At 38.4% G+C, this 19,265-nt stretch overlaps 2 protein-coding genes across 4 annotated transcripts in view; both read left to right on the plus strand.

Annotated features, from left to right (window-relative positions):
• The first annotated feature begins 4,244 nt into the window (after positions 1–4,244).
• On the plus strand, positions 4,245–18,842 carry LSM6 (LSM6 homolog, U6 small nuclear RNA and mRNA degradation associated). 3 transcript variants are annotated; one of them, XM_030816210.1, is made up of 5 exons: positions 4,277–4,372; positions 5,655–5,755; positions 11,389–11,492; positions 15,774–15,887; positions 18,417–18,838. In XM_030816210.1, the coding sequence occupies exons 3-5, from the start codon at positions 11,399–11,401 to the stop codon at positions 18,449–18,451; spliced, it is 243 nt and encodes an 80-aa protein (XP_030672070.1). In that variant the 5' UTR covers positions 4,277–4,372; positions 5,655–5,755; positions 11,389–11,398; the 3' UTR covers positions 18,452–18,838. The 3 variants fall into 3 exon arrangements, with proteins under 3 accessions (XP_003257824.1, XP_030672070.1, XP_004088560.1); XM_003257776.3 differs by lacking the exon at positions 5,655–5,755 and having other exon boundaries at positions 4,245–4,372; positions 18,417–18,842; XM_004088512.3 differs by lacking the exon at positions 5,655–5,755 and having other exon boundaries at positions 4,277–4,980.
• Positions 18,511–19,265, plus strand: part of REELD1 (reeler domain containing 1) — a 43,885-nt gene continuing 43,130 nt past the window's right edge. The window contains exon 1 of the mRNA XM_030816207.1: positions 18,511–18,575. The gene's annotated coding sequence lies outside the window, so the exon portion shown is untranslated. The remainder of the gene's footprint in view (positions 18,576–19,265) is intronic.

The raw sequence follows: 19,265 nt of genomic DNA on the forward strand, positions 1-19,265 counted from the left end.
TATAAGGCCAAATGTAAAGGCAACTTCAACTGTTTTATATCTCAGGGCCAGCACATAGCAGATGTATGAAATTTGGAGTGTGAGACATAAACTTTTATTACCAAATTATAAATAATTTCTCCCACTTATAATGTTCACCTTTCAAGTTCATCTTGATTAAAATACAAGGGCAGCTTCACACCGATTTCACTGAATTTTACAGCTGAGAGAGGTTTCCTAGAGTTCACGGTGGAGCATAAAGCATCACAGCATTTAGGAGATTCTCCTTCCCGGAGCCCAGGCTCTGATCCTATCTCTTTTAAAATTCAAGTCATGCCAAAATGATGGCTGATGAAGTCCGAACATTATTTAAACATCTCACATGTTACATCTGAAACCAAGCGCCCATGATATAGAATATATCCCTTCTTTGGGTAAGCAAAACGACATACTACTTTTTCTGAGAAATTTGCCCACCAGTCAATAAGCTTGTATCACTTCTTAGAAGGTATTCAACAACGGGAGAGTGTCTGTCTCCTTTCATTTTTCCCCTCCCTCCCTCTTTCTTTCTTTTCTTTCTTTCTTTCTTTCTTTCTTTCTTTCTTTCTTTCTTTCTTTCTTTCTTTCTCTTTCTTTCTTTTTCTTTCTTTCTTTCTTTCTTTCTTTCTTTCTCTTTCTTTCTTTCTCTTTCTTTCTCTTTCTTTCTTTCTCTTTCTTTCATTCTTTCTCTTTCTTTCTTTTTCTTTCTTTTCTTTCCTTTCTTTTTTTCTTTCTTTCTCTCTCTCTTTCTTTCTCTCTTTCTTCTTTTAAGAAACAGTCTCGCTCTATCATCCAGACTGGAGTGCAGAGGCATGATCTCGTCTCACTGCAACCTTAGCCTGTCGGGTTCAAGAGATTCTCATGCCTCAGCCTCCCAGGTAGCTGGGATTACAGGCATGTGCCACTACACCCAGCTAATTTTTGAATTTTAAGTAGAGACGGGATTCAACATCTTGGCCAGGCTGGTCTCGAACTCCTGACTTCAGGTGATCCACCAACCTTGGCCTCCTAAAGTGCTGGGATTACAGGTGTGAGCCACTGCCCCCGGCCTCTCTTCATTTTCTATAACAAATAATTTTCATATCCCATGATTAAAGGCAGATAATGGTGGCCCCAAGTATCCAAAACTAGTACATCACAGCTTATGAGCTCCTATTGTACAGTCTGAAGGTCCAGGAAAGGTTCAGGTCCATGCCAGCACTTCATACCAGTTAATGCATTGCTTCAACAAGACCAGCCAGTATTCCTGGAAGCTTAACATCCATGTTACTTATTAAAATCTGCTTTGGAGAGTGTTGGCCAATCCAATTACATGTTTGTATTTATCATCCTCCTCCTCCTCCTCCTCATCATCATCATCAACAACCACAACAACATCACAATACATTCACCTACATGTTCACAGGGCTGTTGGGTGTTTAATAAGCTAGACATGAGACCATCTTTTATGAATATGAAACATTGAAGGACATAGTTATTTAAAGGCATATGTACTATAGAACTGCAGAAGGGACAAACAATGAAGTGGCAAGAGTTCCCTTAGCATTTTTATATCTTCATTTGTCTATTTTAAGCATAATAGCTTCAAGAGAATGAAAAGACAAGCCATAAACTGGGAGAAAATATTTGTAAAACACATATCTGATAAAGAACTATTATTCAAAATATACAAAGGACTCTTAAAACTCAACAACAAAAAAAGAACAAACTGATTCAAAATTGGGCCAAAGACCTGAACAACCAAAGATATACATATGGCAAATAAGCATATAGAAAGATCCTCCATATCATATGTCACTAGGGAATTACAACTTTAAACAACTATGAGATAGTCACTAAGCAGCTATTAGACTAGTCAAAATCCAAAGGACTGGAAACACCAAATGCCCGTGAGGATGTGGAACAACAGAAACTCTCATTCACTGCTAGTGGGAATGCAAAATGGTATAGCCACATTGTAAGACAGTTTGGCAGCTTCTTACAAAACTAAACATACCCTTGCTGTATGATCTAGCAGTCATACTCCTTGATATTCACCCAAATGAGCTGAAAACTTATTCTACACAAAAACCTGCATACACATATTTATAGCAGCTTTATTCATAACTTCCCAAACTTGGAAGCAACCAAGATGTCCTTTTGTAGGTAAATGGATAAATAAACTGTGGTATATCCAAATAATGGAATATTATTCAGAACTTAAAAGAAATGAGTTGTCAAGCCATGAAAAGGCATAGAGGGGTCTTAAATGCATATTTCTAAGTGAAAGAAGCCCGTCTGAAAAGGCTACACAGTGGGGTGGTGAAGTGTATGCACCACTAACTATGTATGGTATGATTCCAAATGTATGATATTCTGGAAAAAGGCAAAACTTTGGAGATGGAAAAAAGATCAGTGGTTGCCAGTGGGGAGGAAGGGATAAATAGGTGGAGCACAAAGAATTTTTAGGGCAGTGAAACTATTCTGTATGATACTATAACTGTGGGTACATTTCATTATGCATTTGTCAAAACCTATAGAATGTGCAACGCTAAGAGTGAACCCTAGTGTAAACTTTGGCCTTTGGATGATAATGATATGTCAGTGTAGGTTCATCAGTTCTAACAACTAAACGAAACTAAACTACATAAGTTAAACTAAACGTTGCCAAAATATTTTTATGACTTTAAGGCTCCTTAATAAATTAATGTTTACATTCAGGGTTTTGAAGACTAGTATTCACCAAAAGTCTTGCAATGTTTTCTTTGCATCATAAAAGATGCTGAAAGCAAAAACCTGGGAAATATGGAAAATTGCCTTGTGAGTTAGCAAAAGTCATTTATAAGCTGCTGAGGGGCTTTTGGGAACAGCCACACTTTTTATAAGCTTGTTAGCTCATGAAATAATTCAGGATGCCCACCCGTGTGTCAAACTGGGCCCTTACCCAGCTACTCCCCTTGGAGAAGATTGCAGCTGCTCAGCAGATGAACTAGGCCCTTAAAACTCCTCATGGCTCCCTACTCACCACACTAGCGTTAATGGCTCGATTAGGGCTCTGTAGGAAAGGGAAAGAAGTTTGAATTTAAAATTTTCTTTTTTTTTTTTTTAATAATTTAAACAACCAGTAAGGAATGTGCAATTCGATGTCTTTTGCAAGGAAAGTTTTTAGGAACAGGGCTTTTTATCCTACTATGTTTGTTCTTTGCAAATAATTATTTGATTTAAATGGTACTTTTCTTAAAATTTTTATTTACATTGTATTTTATATTGCAAGAACTTCAAATACAGCCCTCTCAATAAATCATTAACTGTTTGGTCTTTACCCAAACTGAGCTTTTATAGAAGGATGTAAAGAAGTCTCTATTCTTTACCAAATCATATCCAGTTGTTTTCTGTCCTGAGAGCAATCAAAAGTTTATTTCTTCTGCCTTTAACCAAAAGAAGGTTACAATGGAGGAACTCTTTATCTTCGAAAAAAATTCTGCATCTTAGATTTTATAACACCTAATGGGGTTAAGGATCTGTGTTGGAAGGTCTTATCACTCTGTGTATAGTGTCACAAATCATAAATATAATTAAAGTATAAGTTTTCAGCTGATGAGAGTATATGTGGAGGAGGAAAAAGGAATCAAGTCCTGGTGTAACAGTTCTCTTCTTTTTCCCCTCCAATTCCATTAATAGAAAGAGTATTGAGAATTCATGCAAAATTCCAAACCAAGTTCCCATAGTAGCACTTAAATAAGTCTGCACACCATTTCCAACAGGAACTAGTAATGTAACACAATTAATGTCATTATAATTTGGAGTTACTTGAGTGATTTTGATTATTTTTGTATCAATTAACATGGCCATGGAAACAGTCTCTTGCTAAAATGGCTTAAGTCTTCACACATTTAATCAATATCCAGAGGTAGATTTAAAGACTTGAGGTGTTTCATTTATTTATTTATTTGCTTTAAACTATTCAAGGACGTTTCTGGGTACACAATGCTGTTACTTAAACAGTAAATTCCAGTTTCCTATGACTTCAAGTTATTTTTTACACTTCTGTAAATAAATCCTGCCCAAAAGATCACTTCTAGTTTCCTGGATTTTTGTTTTTGTTTTGTATTGTATTTGTTTTGTATTCAGATTTCTGTTAGAGGAACTCCATTGCACCAATTTTGCTACTAGACAAACCGGGATTCTTGGATTTGCGCGCTTTGGCGCTGACAGGCTTTTTCGGCCCCAGCGGGCTGCCGTAGCACAGAAGAGCACTGATTGGCTGAGGCAGAAAAGTGCCGCCGCCTCGGCGCTTTCGGTTTTGGCTGGGATCATCCGTGGCGGCCAGGCTCCTGGGGCGCCTGGAGTGAGGGTTCTGGATCCCGCCCGCTAGGTGAGCCGCACAGCTGCACGGGTCGACGACGGGGCCGGGCGCAGCCCCAGGTTCGGTGCCCCAGTGTTCAGTCGCGCTGTGGAGTGGCGGCTGCAGCGGCCCTAGGCTGGGCGAGGCAGCCCCGGAAAGGGCCTGCGGGGAACGGGCTGGGGCTCCGGGAAGGGGCCGCTGGGTGGCGGGTCCCCGCGAAATGCCGCGTCCAAGCTCTCCGCGCACGGAATGGCCGGGATAGGTCTGATGGTGGGCGCCGGGACCTCCCTCAGCGAGGCGCCTAGACTGCGCGGAGAGGAGCGGCACCGTCCCGGCTCCCACCGAGTTGGCGTCCGAGACCAATTCAGGTTGTTGAAGTTCCCCAGGGAGCCCCGACGCTAATCCCAGGATCCGGGCGCACCCAGGCCTAGGCTTCGCCAGTCTTCCAGGGCTTCAGGGAATCGCGAACCCTCCCCTACATCGGGGTGGCTGCGCCTGACCACAGGAGTTAAGGGCTGGACTCGCCTGTCTTACCGAGTTGTCAGGTCGAGGAACCGGTTGTATGGTCTTAAGTCCTATCGCCCGAGGTTTTCTGTGCGTACGCGTGTCCGCACACCTGCATAGCAGGCATTTTTAAAGTGTGTTGGATTAGGATGATGCGGATTACCCTACCCCACTGCTTTTAGTAATACGTGACTATTGTAGAAAATTGCAAACATAGAAGACTTTAGTGAAGAAAATAATATTGACTGAACCCTTTCACCTACGATCGTTTTCTCTTGTGTGTGCTAGCTTCTACTTGAGCTGAGTTTACAAGTTTAATCACTTCAGAGTATAGTTTTCCACTTCCATTTAAAAACTCTTCGTAAATATTATTCTAATTTTGCATCTTCTTTTGATTGTCCCATCATTGTGGGTCCCAGTGTAGGTCCCATAAATTATTCAGTCATTTCCCAATTGTGGGACATTAGATTGTTTTTGAATTTTTGCATTATCTTAGCATCCCAGATAATACTTTGATAAACTTCTTCCACCTATTTTTTAGATTACTTCCTTAGACTAGATTCGCAGAAGTGAAATTATCAGATTAGATGCTGTCATCTGTAAGGTCTGTTTTAGGCCTTCATACACATTGCTGCAGTGTTTTCCAAAAAAGTTTTAGAGGTGTTTGGCAATTTTAGTTGCTTGAATATTGTGCAGAAATCTTGAGAGGCTTATGTTTGTGGTGTGTGTGTGTGTGTGTCACTGGAGTTAATGCGTTAGACTACCTGAATGTTAAGTGGTCATCTGGCATAACTCCCTTATTTTGCAGATGAGGAACCTGGGGCCATGAGAAGTGAAATGAGTTATCCAAGTCACACAGCTAATTAAGTAGCAGAGCTGGGATTAGAACTCAGGTTTCCTGCCTCCCAAGTGAGTATTCTGTGCTGCATCAGGCAGTCTCTCACTGAACTGTGGCATGGTAGATACTAGAATTTAAAAATTTGTTTACATCACTTGGATTATTCTCTCCTTTTAAAAGTATACTAACAGATTTTAATCATCGGAGAGACCTGTAACACTGAAAAATTGGAAAGTGGTCATTTTCATGGCCAAGACTAGAAATCCATTATTTAGAATGGCAACCCTTTCAAGATTTTGACAGTTGTTTTCAAGTTCCCTATATGTTAGAATAAAACATCCCTGATTAATTATAATCTATACTGCATCATTTGGTTAGAATGTAGCTTTTGGTTATCATTTGCTGTACCTTGGAGATTTCTTTAAAACTCCTCACTTTAAAACCAAAGAACAATTTTATTTTTATTTTTATTTTTATTTTTTAATTTTTTTTTTAGGGCTTATAGCAGAGATTCTCAACTTCCATTGACATTTTGGGCTGGACAGTCCTTTGTTGTGAGGGCCGTTCTGTTAGTTGTAAAATGTTTAGCAACATCCCTGGTCTCTATCCACTAGTATAGCAGTAGGACCACCTTCCTCAGTCATGACAGTTCAGTGTCCCCAGATATTTCCAAATGTCCCTGAGCAGGGTGGGGCGGGGTTGGGGGGACTGCCCTAGATGAGAACCATTTGCTTATAGAAATTATCTGGAGGACTTTATAAAATGTAAAATACAGTGCCTTTACCTGAGTAGACTTTGGGAATCTGCATTTTAACAAGCATCTCTAGATTTGGAAACAGCTGGTTCTTGAATGACAGAAACAGTTGTTTTCTCCGTTTTTGGTGGTGATAATAGAGATTACTTGGTTAGTATTTGTTGAAGTACATGCATGATCCTACTAGTCACTGTATCCATAGTTTGGGCTGGTGGGGGCTGGACAGGGATTTTGCTTGGCACTGGCCTTGAATGTCTCTTCCACAGACTTGGGTAGTGTGCTCAGGTACCAGGGATACCAAGTGAGTAAGATATTTTCCCTGTCCCCAAGAAGCTTAAAACTCACACGGGAGACCAGTCAGCAAATGGAAAAATTGTGAAACAGCCTGATAAGGGCCATGACTGAGAGTGGAAAGAGGTGCTCTGAGTGGACTCACTTCGCTTTTGGGAGAGAGGGAGAGAAGTAGCCCCTGCTGCTCAGGAAGGAGGGGTTGGTATAAAGCCTTCAAAAGACAGCGAGGCACTCCACTGTGTCAGAAGGGAGGATTTAGAGAGCTGTTCTCCGTATCTGATTGCCTTCTCAGACACTGATCTATTAGTCTAGTGCTGCAATTACTTGGATTGTAATGTTTCCTTCCAATTTTTTTTATTTTCAAATTTTTTTCACCCTCAACTGTAAATACACTAGGAGTAGGTAAAAACTTACAGGTAAACGTTGCCAAGAAATAAGGATTTTCATGTCTTCTGCTCAGTAGCATAACTCAAATCACATGACATAGATTTCTTTGTGTTTGTCCATTGTATTTCTCTGAGGCTAATTTACAGCACTTTGTCACGTTAGGTATTTTTTTTCCCCAGTGCTGCTACTCTCCAACTGGATTTCTCACCATCTCTATTGCGATTCCCCAAGATTTAACCAGAGAATCTTAACATATTCAGAAGGGCAGCTGTACCTGTGAAAGGGCTTGGGCTTTGGGGTCAGCCTTGGCTTTGCTTTCCATCTCACAGGGTTTCTCTGTAAATTGCTTATGAATCTAACGCTGGTAGCACATAGTTGGATTAATAAAAGTTCTTTTTTTTCTTCATTCTTTTACCAAAAAGAAAAAAATTCCCTGCAGGGCACTTTGCAGATGTTTTCATACTAGACCTCTCAGTAGCTTCTGACAGAAAATATACTGCCTTTGACTTAATAGTCATTTATGAAAATAGGTCATTTAAAACAACCCTGAGTAGGAGTCAGGGGAGGGAGAGGAGGTATAGAGAGTGATTATGACTTTAATTTTGAAAGGAGAAGTTTTACCAGGGTGACCCTGAAGAAAGGTCTTTTTCCTCTTATGTGTTTATAGTTCAAGAGACTCATCTCTTGCTTCAGAAATTGTCAGAACTGTTCCTTCTGCCTTATCCAATTTAAAAGATGAAAACTTAAAATTACTTGAGCCAAGTGATGGGAAAAATTGTGGTGTCAAGACCAATTTACTCATACAAAATGGATTTATGGGCAAGTCATCAAGTAACAGGGAGTACCAAGGAAGCCTAATGAAGACTAATGTAAAAGATACGGCTTTCCTAAAGTGATGGATAAAATGTGTTTGAGGCAACTCATATACTCTTTTCCAAATAACCTTAGAAGTATTTTTTTTCCAAGAGGTTTAGTAGAATGTAGATATTCTAGAGAAGAGATGAGAAGCTTGTGAGCCCGTCTTGTCATGTGGCTTACAGTAATTTGAGGGAGAAAAGACCCACATAAAGAATACAAAAGAGGGCATAGCAACAGGTTATAGCAAATAAAATCAAATGCCAAACTGTGTGATGCCAAAAGTAGGTGAGATGGGCATCTCCACTCTGCTATGGAAAGTAGAGAGTGGAACCCAAGCAAGTTCCTGCTTAAAACCCCTGTTTCCTATCATTGACAACAGTATTTCCCCTTGCCAGTTATTTCTTAGGCTTGTTCAAACAGATTGCTGGTTCCTACCCCAGAACTACTGAGTAGAATCTCCAGCTGATCCTAATGATTCAAGTTTGGGAAACTGACCCAGAGCCTCAACTCCGTGCTCCCTGTGAATGTGGCACAGCTCCCTGCTGCAGAGGCATCTCCTCCTTGCCTATGTAGATTTTACGTTGTACCCAGACACAGGTTCCGTGCCTTTTCTGACTTCTCTTCTTTCAGCTGGGAAGTGACGCCTTTTCCTTCAAACTCAGCTCAGGTGTTACTTCCAAAAATTCTTCTTTGATCTGCCAAGCCTGGGGTAAGAGAGTGTTCTCTGCCCTTTTGTGCACAATTCTGTCAGAATACATATCACCTTTGTAAAATTCTCCATTTACATGTTTTTTGCCCTCTCTGGAATGTAAACTCTGAGGGCTTAAGGCCTTGTCTTTATGTTATATTCCCCAGTCCTGTGTGCCTGAACTTGACAGGTGCTCCGTGAAAGTTGGAAGTGTTGATTGCCTTCAGGAAGAGATTGATGTTAATTGGAATACCGATAAGGCATAATGGACAAGGCATTATCTTTGGTGAGCTTAGAAGAACATATCTGTGTTTTTAAAAAGGTGTGGAAATTAATAATACCTTTAAAATAACCTATACTGTCAAGCAACTGATAGTCAAGATTTGCATTCTTTTTTCTGACAGTTATTAACTCTTTCCAGCTTTTGCTTTTCAAATATTTTTAATCTGAAATTGTAAATACTCTATGAGTAGGTGAAATTAGTAATAATTAAAGTAGTTAATAATATCTCTGTGAACTAGAATCGCATTACAAAGCATTTTAGTGGTTTTTAACACAAAATAGCTACTTTTATCTCAGTTTTATATATGATGAAACTGTGGCATAATGGGATTTAGCATCTGTGATAGGAAATGAACCTGACTCATCTCTGAGTATCAGGCCTTCAGAGTTAATATTCTCTCTAGATGTGTTCAGCCTCAAAACAGCACATGTTCAAAACGTAAGGCGGTTTATAGATGAATGGAAATATTTGTATATTTTCACTAAACTCATTAAAGGTACTGAATCTGTTACAGTATTTATTTTGTAGTTTTTCACTTTGTACTCAGAACAGTATAAATAAAATTGCTGTGTGATCTGAGTCCTGAATGAAAAGTGGTTGTCCTGAATAGTAGTTGTAATTGTAATAGTAATTGTAATTGTAGTTATCTGCTGAGATTGTGGAGCTAAAAAAATGAGCAGGAAATTCAATGGAAAAGTTAAATTGACATTTGTTGAGCAAAATAATTACTTTATCGCATTTTAAAAACATCTTTCAAACCTTGGGGGCAGTGTAGATTGTCCAAATGATAGCCCAAAATTCAAAAATAATTTCTGAAATTTGTATTTTCTTTTATTTGACTTAGGATGTTGAATTTTCTTGGCTAAAGAAAATTACTTAAATTACGATTGCGTTTGTTTACTCACACTCTTTAAATGAGTTTAAATTCTCCTAGATTTTAAGTTCTTTAAGGGCAGAGCCTTTGTGTATGACATGTTTTTGAATTTCCTTGCTCAGTATGTACATGTACATATTTGTTGATCCCAGTAACCTAGAGTTCCAGCTTACTACAACTGCTGATCCTGTATGAATTCACTGTGAGAACATCTCCAAATAATCCTTCTCCACACAGACTCAGATTATTGAGTGTATGGACTTAGAATGAAATAAGCATAATGGAAGAATGTTTAATGAAAAAATGGCATTGAAAACAAAAGAACAGCTTGAGTTCTTGAAGGGAATCCTTAAAATACTGTATCCATACTAATTTTTAAGTCTCAGTGCTATATAGCTGCTGAATAATAGTGATGCTGAATTTGACTGAAACAGAAAAATTAATTTCTGAAATATTTTTACTCAGTTTTTTGCTTAACTGTTTCATTAACTTGCCAACATATTTTGAAAAAGAGCTATTTTATATGAAAAGATGCGTTTTGAAAGGAGTGATGTGCAGCTTTGCGTGTCTGATGCTGTTGATTTGGGTGTGTAATGCTATCTCTTTTTCTATGTTGGACTCTTACTATACTTGAGTTTTAAGACTTTTTTCTTCATTATTTAGAGCACATATCTGCTATAGTCATAATAGAGTAATTAAAAATCTTTGGCTGTGTTATTGACTTCCAGAAGGCTGTTTAAGGTTGTGATTAAAAGTATGCGGTGGCTATCCACTTTCTAGCTGTGTGACCTTGAGCAGAGTGTTTAATCTGTGTCTTTTTCTTCATGTGTAAAATGAGGATAAAAACAATACCTGCCTTTTAGGGTAGAGCAATTTAAATGTATTAATACATATAAGGTTCTTGGAAAAGTGATGGCATATAGTACACTCAAAATTACCTTTAGATTATAATTCTTTTCAGAGATACCATTTAGGCATCAGTTGTTCATAAATGTGTCTATCCTATATAATACAGACTTTAAAATAGGGCTGATTTGAACTTGAATATTCCATCACATTCGGGAACAAATTATTTAATCTTTCTGTGCCTTTACTTTTCATCAGCAAAATGAGGGTATTAAGACCTTCTTCCCAGGGTTCTTGTAAAGATGAAATGTGATAGTGTTTACAAAGACCTTAACAGAATGCTCTGCATAAAATAACCAACCACTCACTGAATGGAAGTGGTAGTGGTTGTAATGGGTATACTGACTATGTGTCAGGCAGTAATGATAAGTGATTAAGAGCAGGTGCTTTGTAAACACAGGACTTTCCCTAATGAGACTATGCCATGGCATTGTGGGAACTGAATAAGATAATGCATGTAGAATGTTTAGCTTAGTATCTGGCTCATAGTAAGTACTGAAAACATGTTAGCTGTCATGTAGTAGCAGTGGAGTAATATGCGTCTTCTCACATGGTCCTTTGATACTTCATTTTCTGTTAAGTATGTTAAGGGCTTTAAGGGTTTTGTTGAATAATCAGCTTTGGTCTTTACCTTTTATTATTCCTTTTCATATTTTGATTTAGGATTATTAAAATGAGTCTTCGGAAGCAAACCCCTAGTGACTTCTTAAAGCAAATCATTGGACGACCAGTTGTGGTAAAATTAAATTCTGGAGTGGATTATCGAGGTAATACTTTCATGTTTCATCCTCACTGGTGTAACTGAATAAGTAAATGTGACTTACTGATTTTTATTAACCTCTTAAATATACCCAATAGATCAAAAAAGTACTGGTCATCAGTAGTTTTTATGCATATATCTTTTTCTGCCTCAGATCATTCCTTTTAGAAGGACAACTCTGACAGTATAGCATGTGCTTCTGCCTTTCAGTGTGATTTGTGTGACTTCTGTCTCATCTCTGCTTTGAGATCATATGTGCCTAAGTTCCCTGGTAATAGCCAGGTATTCGTAGTGAACTCAGGTGTGAACAACTCAACTGAAGAACTTCTTGGTGCAGCAGCATTTGTTTTTGCAGGAGTATTCAAGATTGGCAAGCAGCTATTGAGTATCATTTTACAACCTGAATGTCCCACTCATATAACGTATAATGTGTGGGGTGACAGGGTGAGACTCTGTCTCAAAAAAAAAAAAAAATGTCTTTCTGTTCTTGGAGAGAATATTATTTTTAAGAGGCTGCAATGCTTTCGAAATTAATTTTATAGGAAGAATAGTTTCAAATTCCATTTTTTAAAGTTACTGAATTTCTTATCTTCCACAGCCAAGGTATGTTAAGTTACCTGAAATATTTGACAGGTGTAGCTATAACTGATTCATTAGCAGAGGGACGTGGTCTCTTGGGTTGCTATAACAGAATACCACAGACTGGGTCATTTTTATTTTCATTTTTTGCGTTTTTTTATTATTTATTTCAGTAGTTTTGGGGGTGCAGGTGGTTTTTTTGTTACATAGATAACGTTCTTTAGCGGTGGTTTCTGAGATTTTGGTGCACCTGTCACGTGAGCACTGTACACTAGACTGGGTAATTTTCTTTTCTTTTCTTTTTTTCTTTTTTTTTTTTTTTTTTGAGACGGAGTCTCGCTCTGTCGCCCAGGCTGGAGTGCAGTGGTGCAATCTCGGCTCACTGCAAGCTCCGCCTCTAGACTGGGAAATTTTCAACAACAGGTTTAATTTCTCACAGTTCTGGTGGCTAGGAAATCCAAGATCAAGGTGCCAGCAGGTTCAGTTGTCTGGCGAGGGCTACATCCTCCGGAGAGGAGGAATGCTGAGTTCTCACGTGGCAGAAGGCAGAGGGCAAACCAGCACACTGCATGAAGCCTTTTTTTTATGCAGGCCTTCATCCCATTAATGGGCAAGTCCCCATGGTGTGCTTGCTTCTTAAAGGCCCCCACCTCTTAATACTGTCCCATTGTCAAACACCTGAATTTTGGAGGGGACACATTCAAACCATAGCACAGGGTTTTGTGGCCTTTTCTTGGTCTTTTTTCTGAATAATTAATAATCATAGTAATCTCTTGAGTTTTTTCCTTTGAAATCTCTATTGATTATCCTCACCTAGTAACGGAGGAGCTAGGACTCAAGTTCAGGCTCGGCTCATAAGCCTTGTTAAGAAACCACTCTGGTGATTATGTACTCCTTTAGCTTCTTGACATTAATAACATATCTCCAGTTTAATTTTATTTTTATAGTAAAATTAATGGATTCATACGGAATACTGAGGTACTGTAATGTCTCCATGTACTGCCTCTCACCTGCGAACTTTTGATGGGCCCATAGGAAGTAATAGACTTCTAGGGGTTTTAATCTGTTTGACAGTTGATTAAAGTGAGGACATTGTGTTCAATATCTTCTCAGTACTCACTTTATTGAAGAGATGAACCAGCCTGACCGTTTTTCTCTGTACTCTTTAGGGAAAATTTTTCTATTTATAAAGGCAATACGTGTTTTAGTTTTGTTTTAATTTTAGAATTGTAAAAGGAAATAATAGAGAAAAGTATATAGAAGAAAGCCAAGGATCACCAATGCTACTGTCCAGAGATGGTTTACCAATTTTGACATCTATTTAAGCATAATTTGACATAAATGGAATCAACTGTACATGCAACCTGATTTTTTTTTTTAAACGTTGAAACAGTACATTTAGTTTTGTGACAATATAGAGGGTTTAATGGCTGCATAGGAATCTCTTGTGTGACTGTACCATAGTTTTGTTTTTACTTTTAACCAATTTCCTATTAATGGACATTTAGGTGTTGACCAGTTTTTTGCCACTATAAACAACTCTTTTACTTTGACGTATATTGTGAAGTTGACCAAACATCTCTTTAGAATCAGTTCCCTGGGCTAGGATTTACAAGTCAGAGAGTATTCCATGGCCCTGCATCAGGGAACCTGCGTTTATCCTTCATGTTCTCAGTAACTCTTGTATTAGTTTTTTTTCATCTTTTCCAATCTAATTGGCAACAAGTAGTATCTCATTCTACATATATTTTCTTTGTTTACTAGTGAGATTCAGGAGTCTTTCACATGGATAGTAACCATAATTTTTTTTCCTCTTATGAATGTCTGTTCATGGCCTTTATACTATTAAAGCAAAATGTTTTATACTATTAGATAGCCTTACTAAAGGAACGTGCTTATTTTGTGGTTTGCAAAACACCAAATAGACCCCAAAACAAAACAACAACATACCAAAAAAAAAAAAAAAACAAAACTCCAACAACTCTCTGTAGCAGTTTCTCTTTGAGAAAATGTCTTGTTTTTGGTTATGTATAGTAGTTTATCTCATGGAAGGAAAGGGTTGTATTTCTAATCCTCTGGGCAGGTTTTTGTTTTTTGTTTGTTTGTTTTTGCCTTTGCTGTGAGAATAGATATTTTAATTAGAAGTGAACTCTTTTTTTCTTTTTTTTTTTTTTTCTTTTTTGAGACCGAGTCTCACTCTTTCACCCAGGCTGGAGTGCAGTGGCTCAGTCTTGGCTCACTGCAACCTCCGCCTCCCAAGGTCAGTCGATTCTCCTGCCTCAGCCTCCCGAGTAGCTGGGATTACAGGCACCCGCCACCATGCCCGGCTAATTTTTGTATTTTTAGTAGAGACGGGATTTTGCCATGTTAGCCAGGCTGATCTTGAATTCCTGACCTCAAGTGATCTGCCTGCCTCTGCCTCCCAAAGTACTGGGATTACAGGCATGAGCCACTGTGCCCAGCCTGGACATTTCATTTTAAAATTCTTTTCATTAGTTTTCAAACAGGTTTGCATATTGTGCCTCAGATTTTTCTTGCTCATTTATAATTGCGGTTTTTATGTAAAATAATACAGCAGGAAATGAGCTAAAGTTGTAGCTTAAGCTTTCTTTTGCTAGGAAATAATTTTATTATTCACAATCCATTCTGGTTCTTTGAGAGTTTACCGCTTCTAGCAGAATTCTGGTAGATTAATGTCTTTTGCTGTCATTACACACACAATTTTGAAAGGAAACTTTTTTGTTTAGAGGATAATGGGGGCAGAGGCAGAGAGTGAGGAGCATATTAATGAAGTTAAGACATCAAATGAGAAACTATAGACTCGACTAATTGAATTGAATCTAGTATTTGTTTTTTCTTAAATTTTTTTTTCTAGAAAATACCACTTTAAATTAGAGACAGAGTTAGAGGCTTACAGATTTTCATCTTTTGAAAAAGATTGTCAGGTCAAATTTTACAAAATTTATACCATCTTAACACAATTAAAGATTCACTCAAACTGTTTCCTTGAAAGCTCCCTCGAATGTTTTTGGCCATTTTCTCTATTAGTTTTGATTGGAAAATATTATAGCTGTAACAAAACAGAGCAAGATGTGTTATAATGCAATATGTTGCCCTATATTCTCAAGCTGCTCTTCACTGTGAGTCACAGCTTTAAGATGTTCTTTCGGGAGCACCTGCTGTCTCCTCTTCTATTATTTTAACAGATTGTGGAGACTTCCTTTTAACCCTGGAGTACATTCATCTGCTGCAGTAGATGTTGTAAAAGAATGAAATAAATCTGCCAGACCCGTATTTCACTTAGTGGCTAAAGTAGGAAATGCCACTGGAAGCAAGGATCATTTGTTCATGCATAATTGCCCACCTTGTGCTTAGCTTTCAAAGAATGGTATTTTTGCTGGAATAGTCTTATTCTCTTACTTGTTTGAATGCTTTAAAAGTTTCCGTGTGGTCATATGTACCATGAGGGAAGTGACAGTTTGTTGTTTTACCGGGTAGTAGTGGGTGCGTGACTGCCTTCCTAGACTTCATTCAGATTGGCATAGAGTTGTTTTGTGCTTAAGCTGTTGAGTTTCATTTATGGTGTGAATTTTTATATTAAGCATCTAAGAGCTAATGAATAAAGAGATTGTCTGCTCTACGGTATACCCTGTAATTTTCAACTCCTACTTGCCTTGTATATCTTCTTTTTGACTAAATATGTCTGCAGGGGTCCTGGCTTGCTTGGATGGCTACATGAATATAGCCCTGGAGCAGACAGAAGAATATGTAAATGGACAACTGAAGAATAAGTATGGGGATGCATTTATCCGAGGAAACAATGGTAACATTTCTTCACCCTACAGTACAGCATTCAAAATAAGCCTTTCTATTTATAATCCAGATCACCAAAGAGTTTTCTAGATAATTTCAAAGTCCAGTTTTAGGCTTGATTATTTTAAAATGCTTATATGTCAGATCTTCAGTTTGACCAGTTATTTTGTAGATACTTCATGGAATTTTGAAACTAAAATTCTCTCCTTCCCTTCCTTTAGTGATGAGGAACTGAGGGACATTGTTCTCCTGACCCAGAACCCTGCTCTCTCGAATATAGTGTAGTATGTCTCCCCAACACATATTCCTGCTTCTTGTAGCCTGGAAGTTGGAGCTGTAAGAATGGGCACCGTTTCCCTGCTGTCTTTGATTTGCATAATTTGGCAGTTCATCCTATTTGTCCCTTCTCTATTAAACATTCAGATGCTTTCTGTGCAGATTTGCATCCTTCAGTTTGGCAAAAATGGCAAAGTAGAAAAAGTTACTCAGTTTTTTAACAACTAATAAATTGCTATGATTTTTATAGTTATTTTTAAGTACCTAGTTTAAAAATGAAAATTATAATAAAGTCATATTTGTATTTTTGGTGGGGAGGGAAAGATATCGGAATTATGAGAATTACCCCACTTTTTGGTTCCATCTTCCAGATGAAACTCTGGGATTCTTGAGTTCAGATTTTTTGTTGATTTCTTTAATTCTGGATGTTTTCAACCCCCTAAATAGTTGGATCTCTTTGCTATAAACTAAACTTTCTGACTTTTATAATAGAGTCTGTCCCCTGTGCTTACAGTGCCTTATTCCTTTATATCATATTTTTACATACATTATTTCCTGGCTTTCTAGTCCTTTCTATTTATAGAATTATTTATCCTATTTTTCATATCCTTATTTGACCTCCTCTTTTTCCTAAGAAATGTTATGATCTTGCCTCACCTCAAGACAGCTAATGGCAGCAGTCACCGGCAGGTTGGGTTCTGTGCGTGTTGATAGGGTAGATCCTTTAACGTGCACACTACCCCTAGGACTTGGGGGGCAGGGTTGGGGGGTGCTGTACTGGCATTCTGATGCTTCCCTTCATGTCACATTTCCCATGATGTAATCAGTGACACTCATCTTTAGACTCCCAAGTTCACATGATTGGCTCTTAAAGAGGATCTTGACTTATTTGATTGATCTGTGCTGTGTTCTTTGATGAAGACACCTTACTGTTCGCTTTGAGCAGACCTCTCAGAAGCCAAGTAGGCATGGAAGGTGGAAGGGAGAACCACCCCTAGTTTGGCCAAAGTGACCCAAGCATTTCATTTTGTTTCATTCCTACGGACCACACATCCTAAGAGTTCATGTTGGTAGTCGTGAGAGGACCACTAAGCAGAACATTGGGTAACACCGAAGTATGAGACTTTAACGGGAACTCAGAATAAGGACTTTGGTATCATTAAAAAATAAAAATAAAAAATAAACTCCTTAGCTCTTGTTTATCCTGTTGCAATTAAGAAGGTAAACAGCAAGTTTAGAGTTTGTATTGGGGAGATAGATGAAAATGTGTTGTTTATTCTTAATTTGAGATCTAGCCTGGTTAAATTTACTGGTTTACTTTCTGAAAAGCATCTTTTTTTTTTTTTTTTTTTTCCTGAGATGAAGTCTCGCTCTGTGGCCCAGGCCAGAGTGTAGTTGTGCAATCTCAGCTCACTGCAGCCTCTGCCTCCCAAGCTCAAGCAGTCCTCCCACCTCAGCCTTCTAAGTCGCTGGGACTACAAGTGCATACCACCATGTGTGGCTAATTTTTTGTATTTTTGGTAGAAACGGGGTTTCACCATGTTGCCCAGGCTGGTCTCCAACTTCTGAGCTCAAGTGATCCACCCGCTTCGGCCTCCCAAAGTGCTAAGATTACAGGTGTGAGCCACCGTGTTCAGCCCTGAAAAGCATAATTCTTATACTTCTAACTGTAAAGCATTCTTAGATGGGACTTTCACATATATTTTATTTTATCTTCCTGGTCACACTTTAAAGAGTCAATGAGACACATGGATGAGATTAGGACAGTTTTGTAAGACATCAAACCCGGGTGTAGATTCATAAAACTAGTCTTACAGTACTTCTAGAGTTAATTGAATGATATGAGAATTCCTTTTTTTTTTTTTTTTGAGACAGAGTCTCGCTCTGTCGCCCAGGCTGGAGTGCAGGCAGTGGCGCAATCTCGGCTCACTGCAAGCTCCGCCTCCCGGGTTCACCACCATTCTCCTGCCTCAGCCTCTCCGAGTAGCTGGGACTACAGGCGCCCACCACCACGCCCGGCTAATTTTTTGTATTTTTAGTAGAGACAGGGTTTCACCATGGTCTCGATCTCCTGACCTTGTGATCCGCCCGCCTCGGCCTCCCAAAGTGCTGGGATTACAAGCGTGAGCCACTGCGCCCGGCGAGAATTCCTTTTAAACATCACATGTATCAGACCAAAGTCTGTTGGCTTTTAAACTTGCTACTATGTATACTTACAAGCAGGGTTTTTTAAATTTCAATTTATGTATTTTTTTCTTTTCAGTGTTGTACATCAGTACACAGAAGAGACGGATGTGAAGACACCAAGAGAGCAATGTTTTTCATAGTTGGATATATTTTTAATGAATTTTTTCTAATTTTTGCTTCTTTTGTGATACAATTTGTCCTGTTTTTATAATAGTTGGTGATTTTTCACTGACATGTGAGTAAGATAAATGTATACAATTGTGGATTTAATTGTGAAATGTTCTTTCACATTTAAGTTTCAGTCGTTTTCTTTTACCTCGTTGTCAGTGTACAGAATGCTAAAATAATAAAAAAAAGACAAAATACACCTCTTCCTACAAGATAATTTAACTTCAGTTTTGAGGAGTGTCATTTCATTTGACTTGCTTTTCTTGTCCAGCTAAAATGATGCATATATTTTGTATATTGTATGGGCATATAATTAAAACATTTTAGAGGTATCCTCCTTTATTGCATCCTTTTCTGTTCATACAAAATCCATGGGTGAATATGTTCTACAAAGGCATCCAGTTTCATTCTGAAGCTACAAAAAGGGGCCACAGGATTAGAAGTTCAGCCACTGATTGAGTCACCTAAATAGAAAACAGAATTGGAAAGCTAAGAGTGCCACTTGCACATAAGGAGTGGGAATTTGAACTGAGGTGCTGGAGAAATCCTAAAGATGAACAAGATTTCAGTGAGGAGAAAGCCCTCCTGTCAGCAGTCCCCCTGCATCTCCTATGCAATTAGACTTTTTAGGTTTCCCTGCTCCCTTTCAGGAGCATTGGCATCAACGTTATTCTCTCAGTTTATGAACACAGTAGGGGAGGGGCCATTCCTGTACATCTCTCACAGTCATATTAAAGCAAAGCCTAGAGTTTATAAA

The sequence above is a fragment of the Nomascus leucogenys genome, chromosome 7b, assembly GCF_006542625.1.
Source record: "Nomascus leucogenys isolate Asia chromosome 7b, Asia_NLE_v1, whole genome shotgun sequence".
NCBI classification, from domain to species: domain Eukaryota; kingdom Metazoa; phylum Chordata; class Mammalia; order Primates; family Hylobatidae; genus Nomascus; species Nomascus leucogenys.

Coding starts and splice junctions, on each gene's coding strand:
- LSM6 (XM_003257776.3), top strand. CDS start 11,399: ATGAGTCTTCGGAAGCAAACCCCTAGTGACTTCTTAAAGCAAATCATT. Junction 11,493..15,773: donor TTCTGGAGTGGATTATCGAG/GTAATACTTTCA, acceptor ATATGTCTGCAG/GGGTCCTGGCTTGCTTGGAT. Junction 15,888..18,416: donor ATTTATCCGAGGAAACAATG/GTAACATTTCTT, acceptor TTTTCTTTTCAG/TGTTGTACATCAGTACACAG.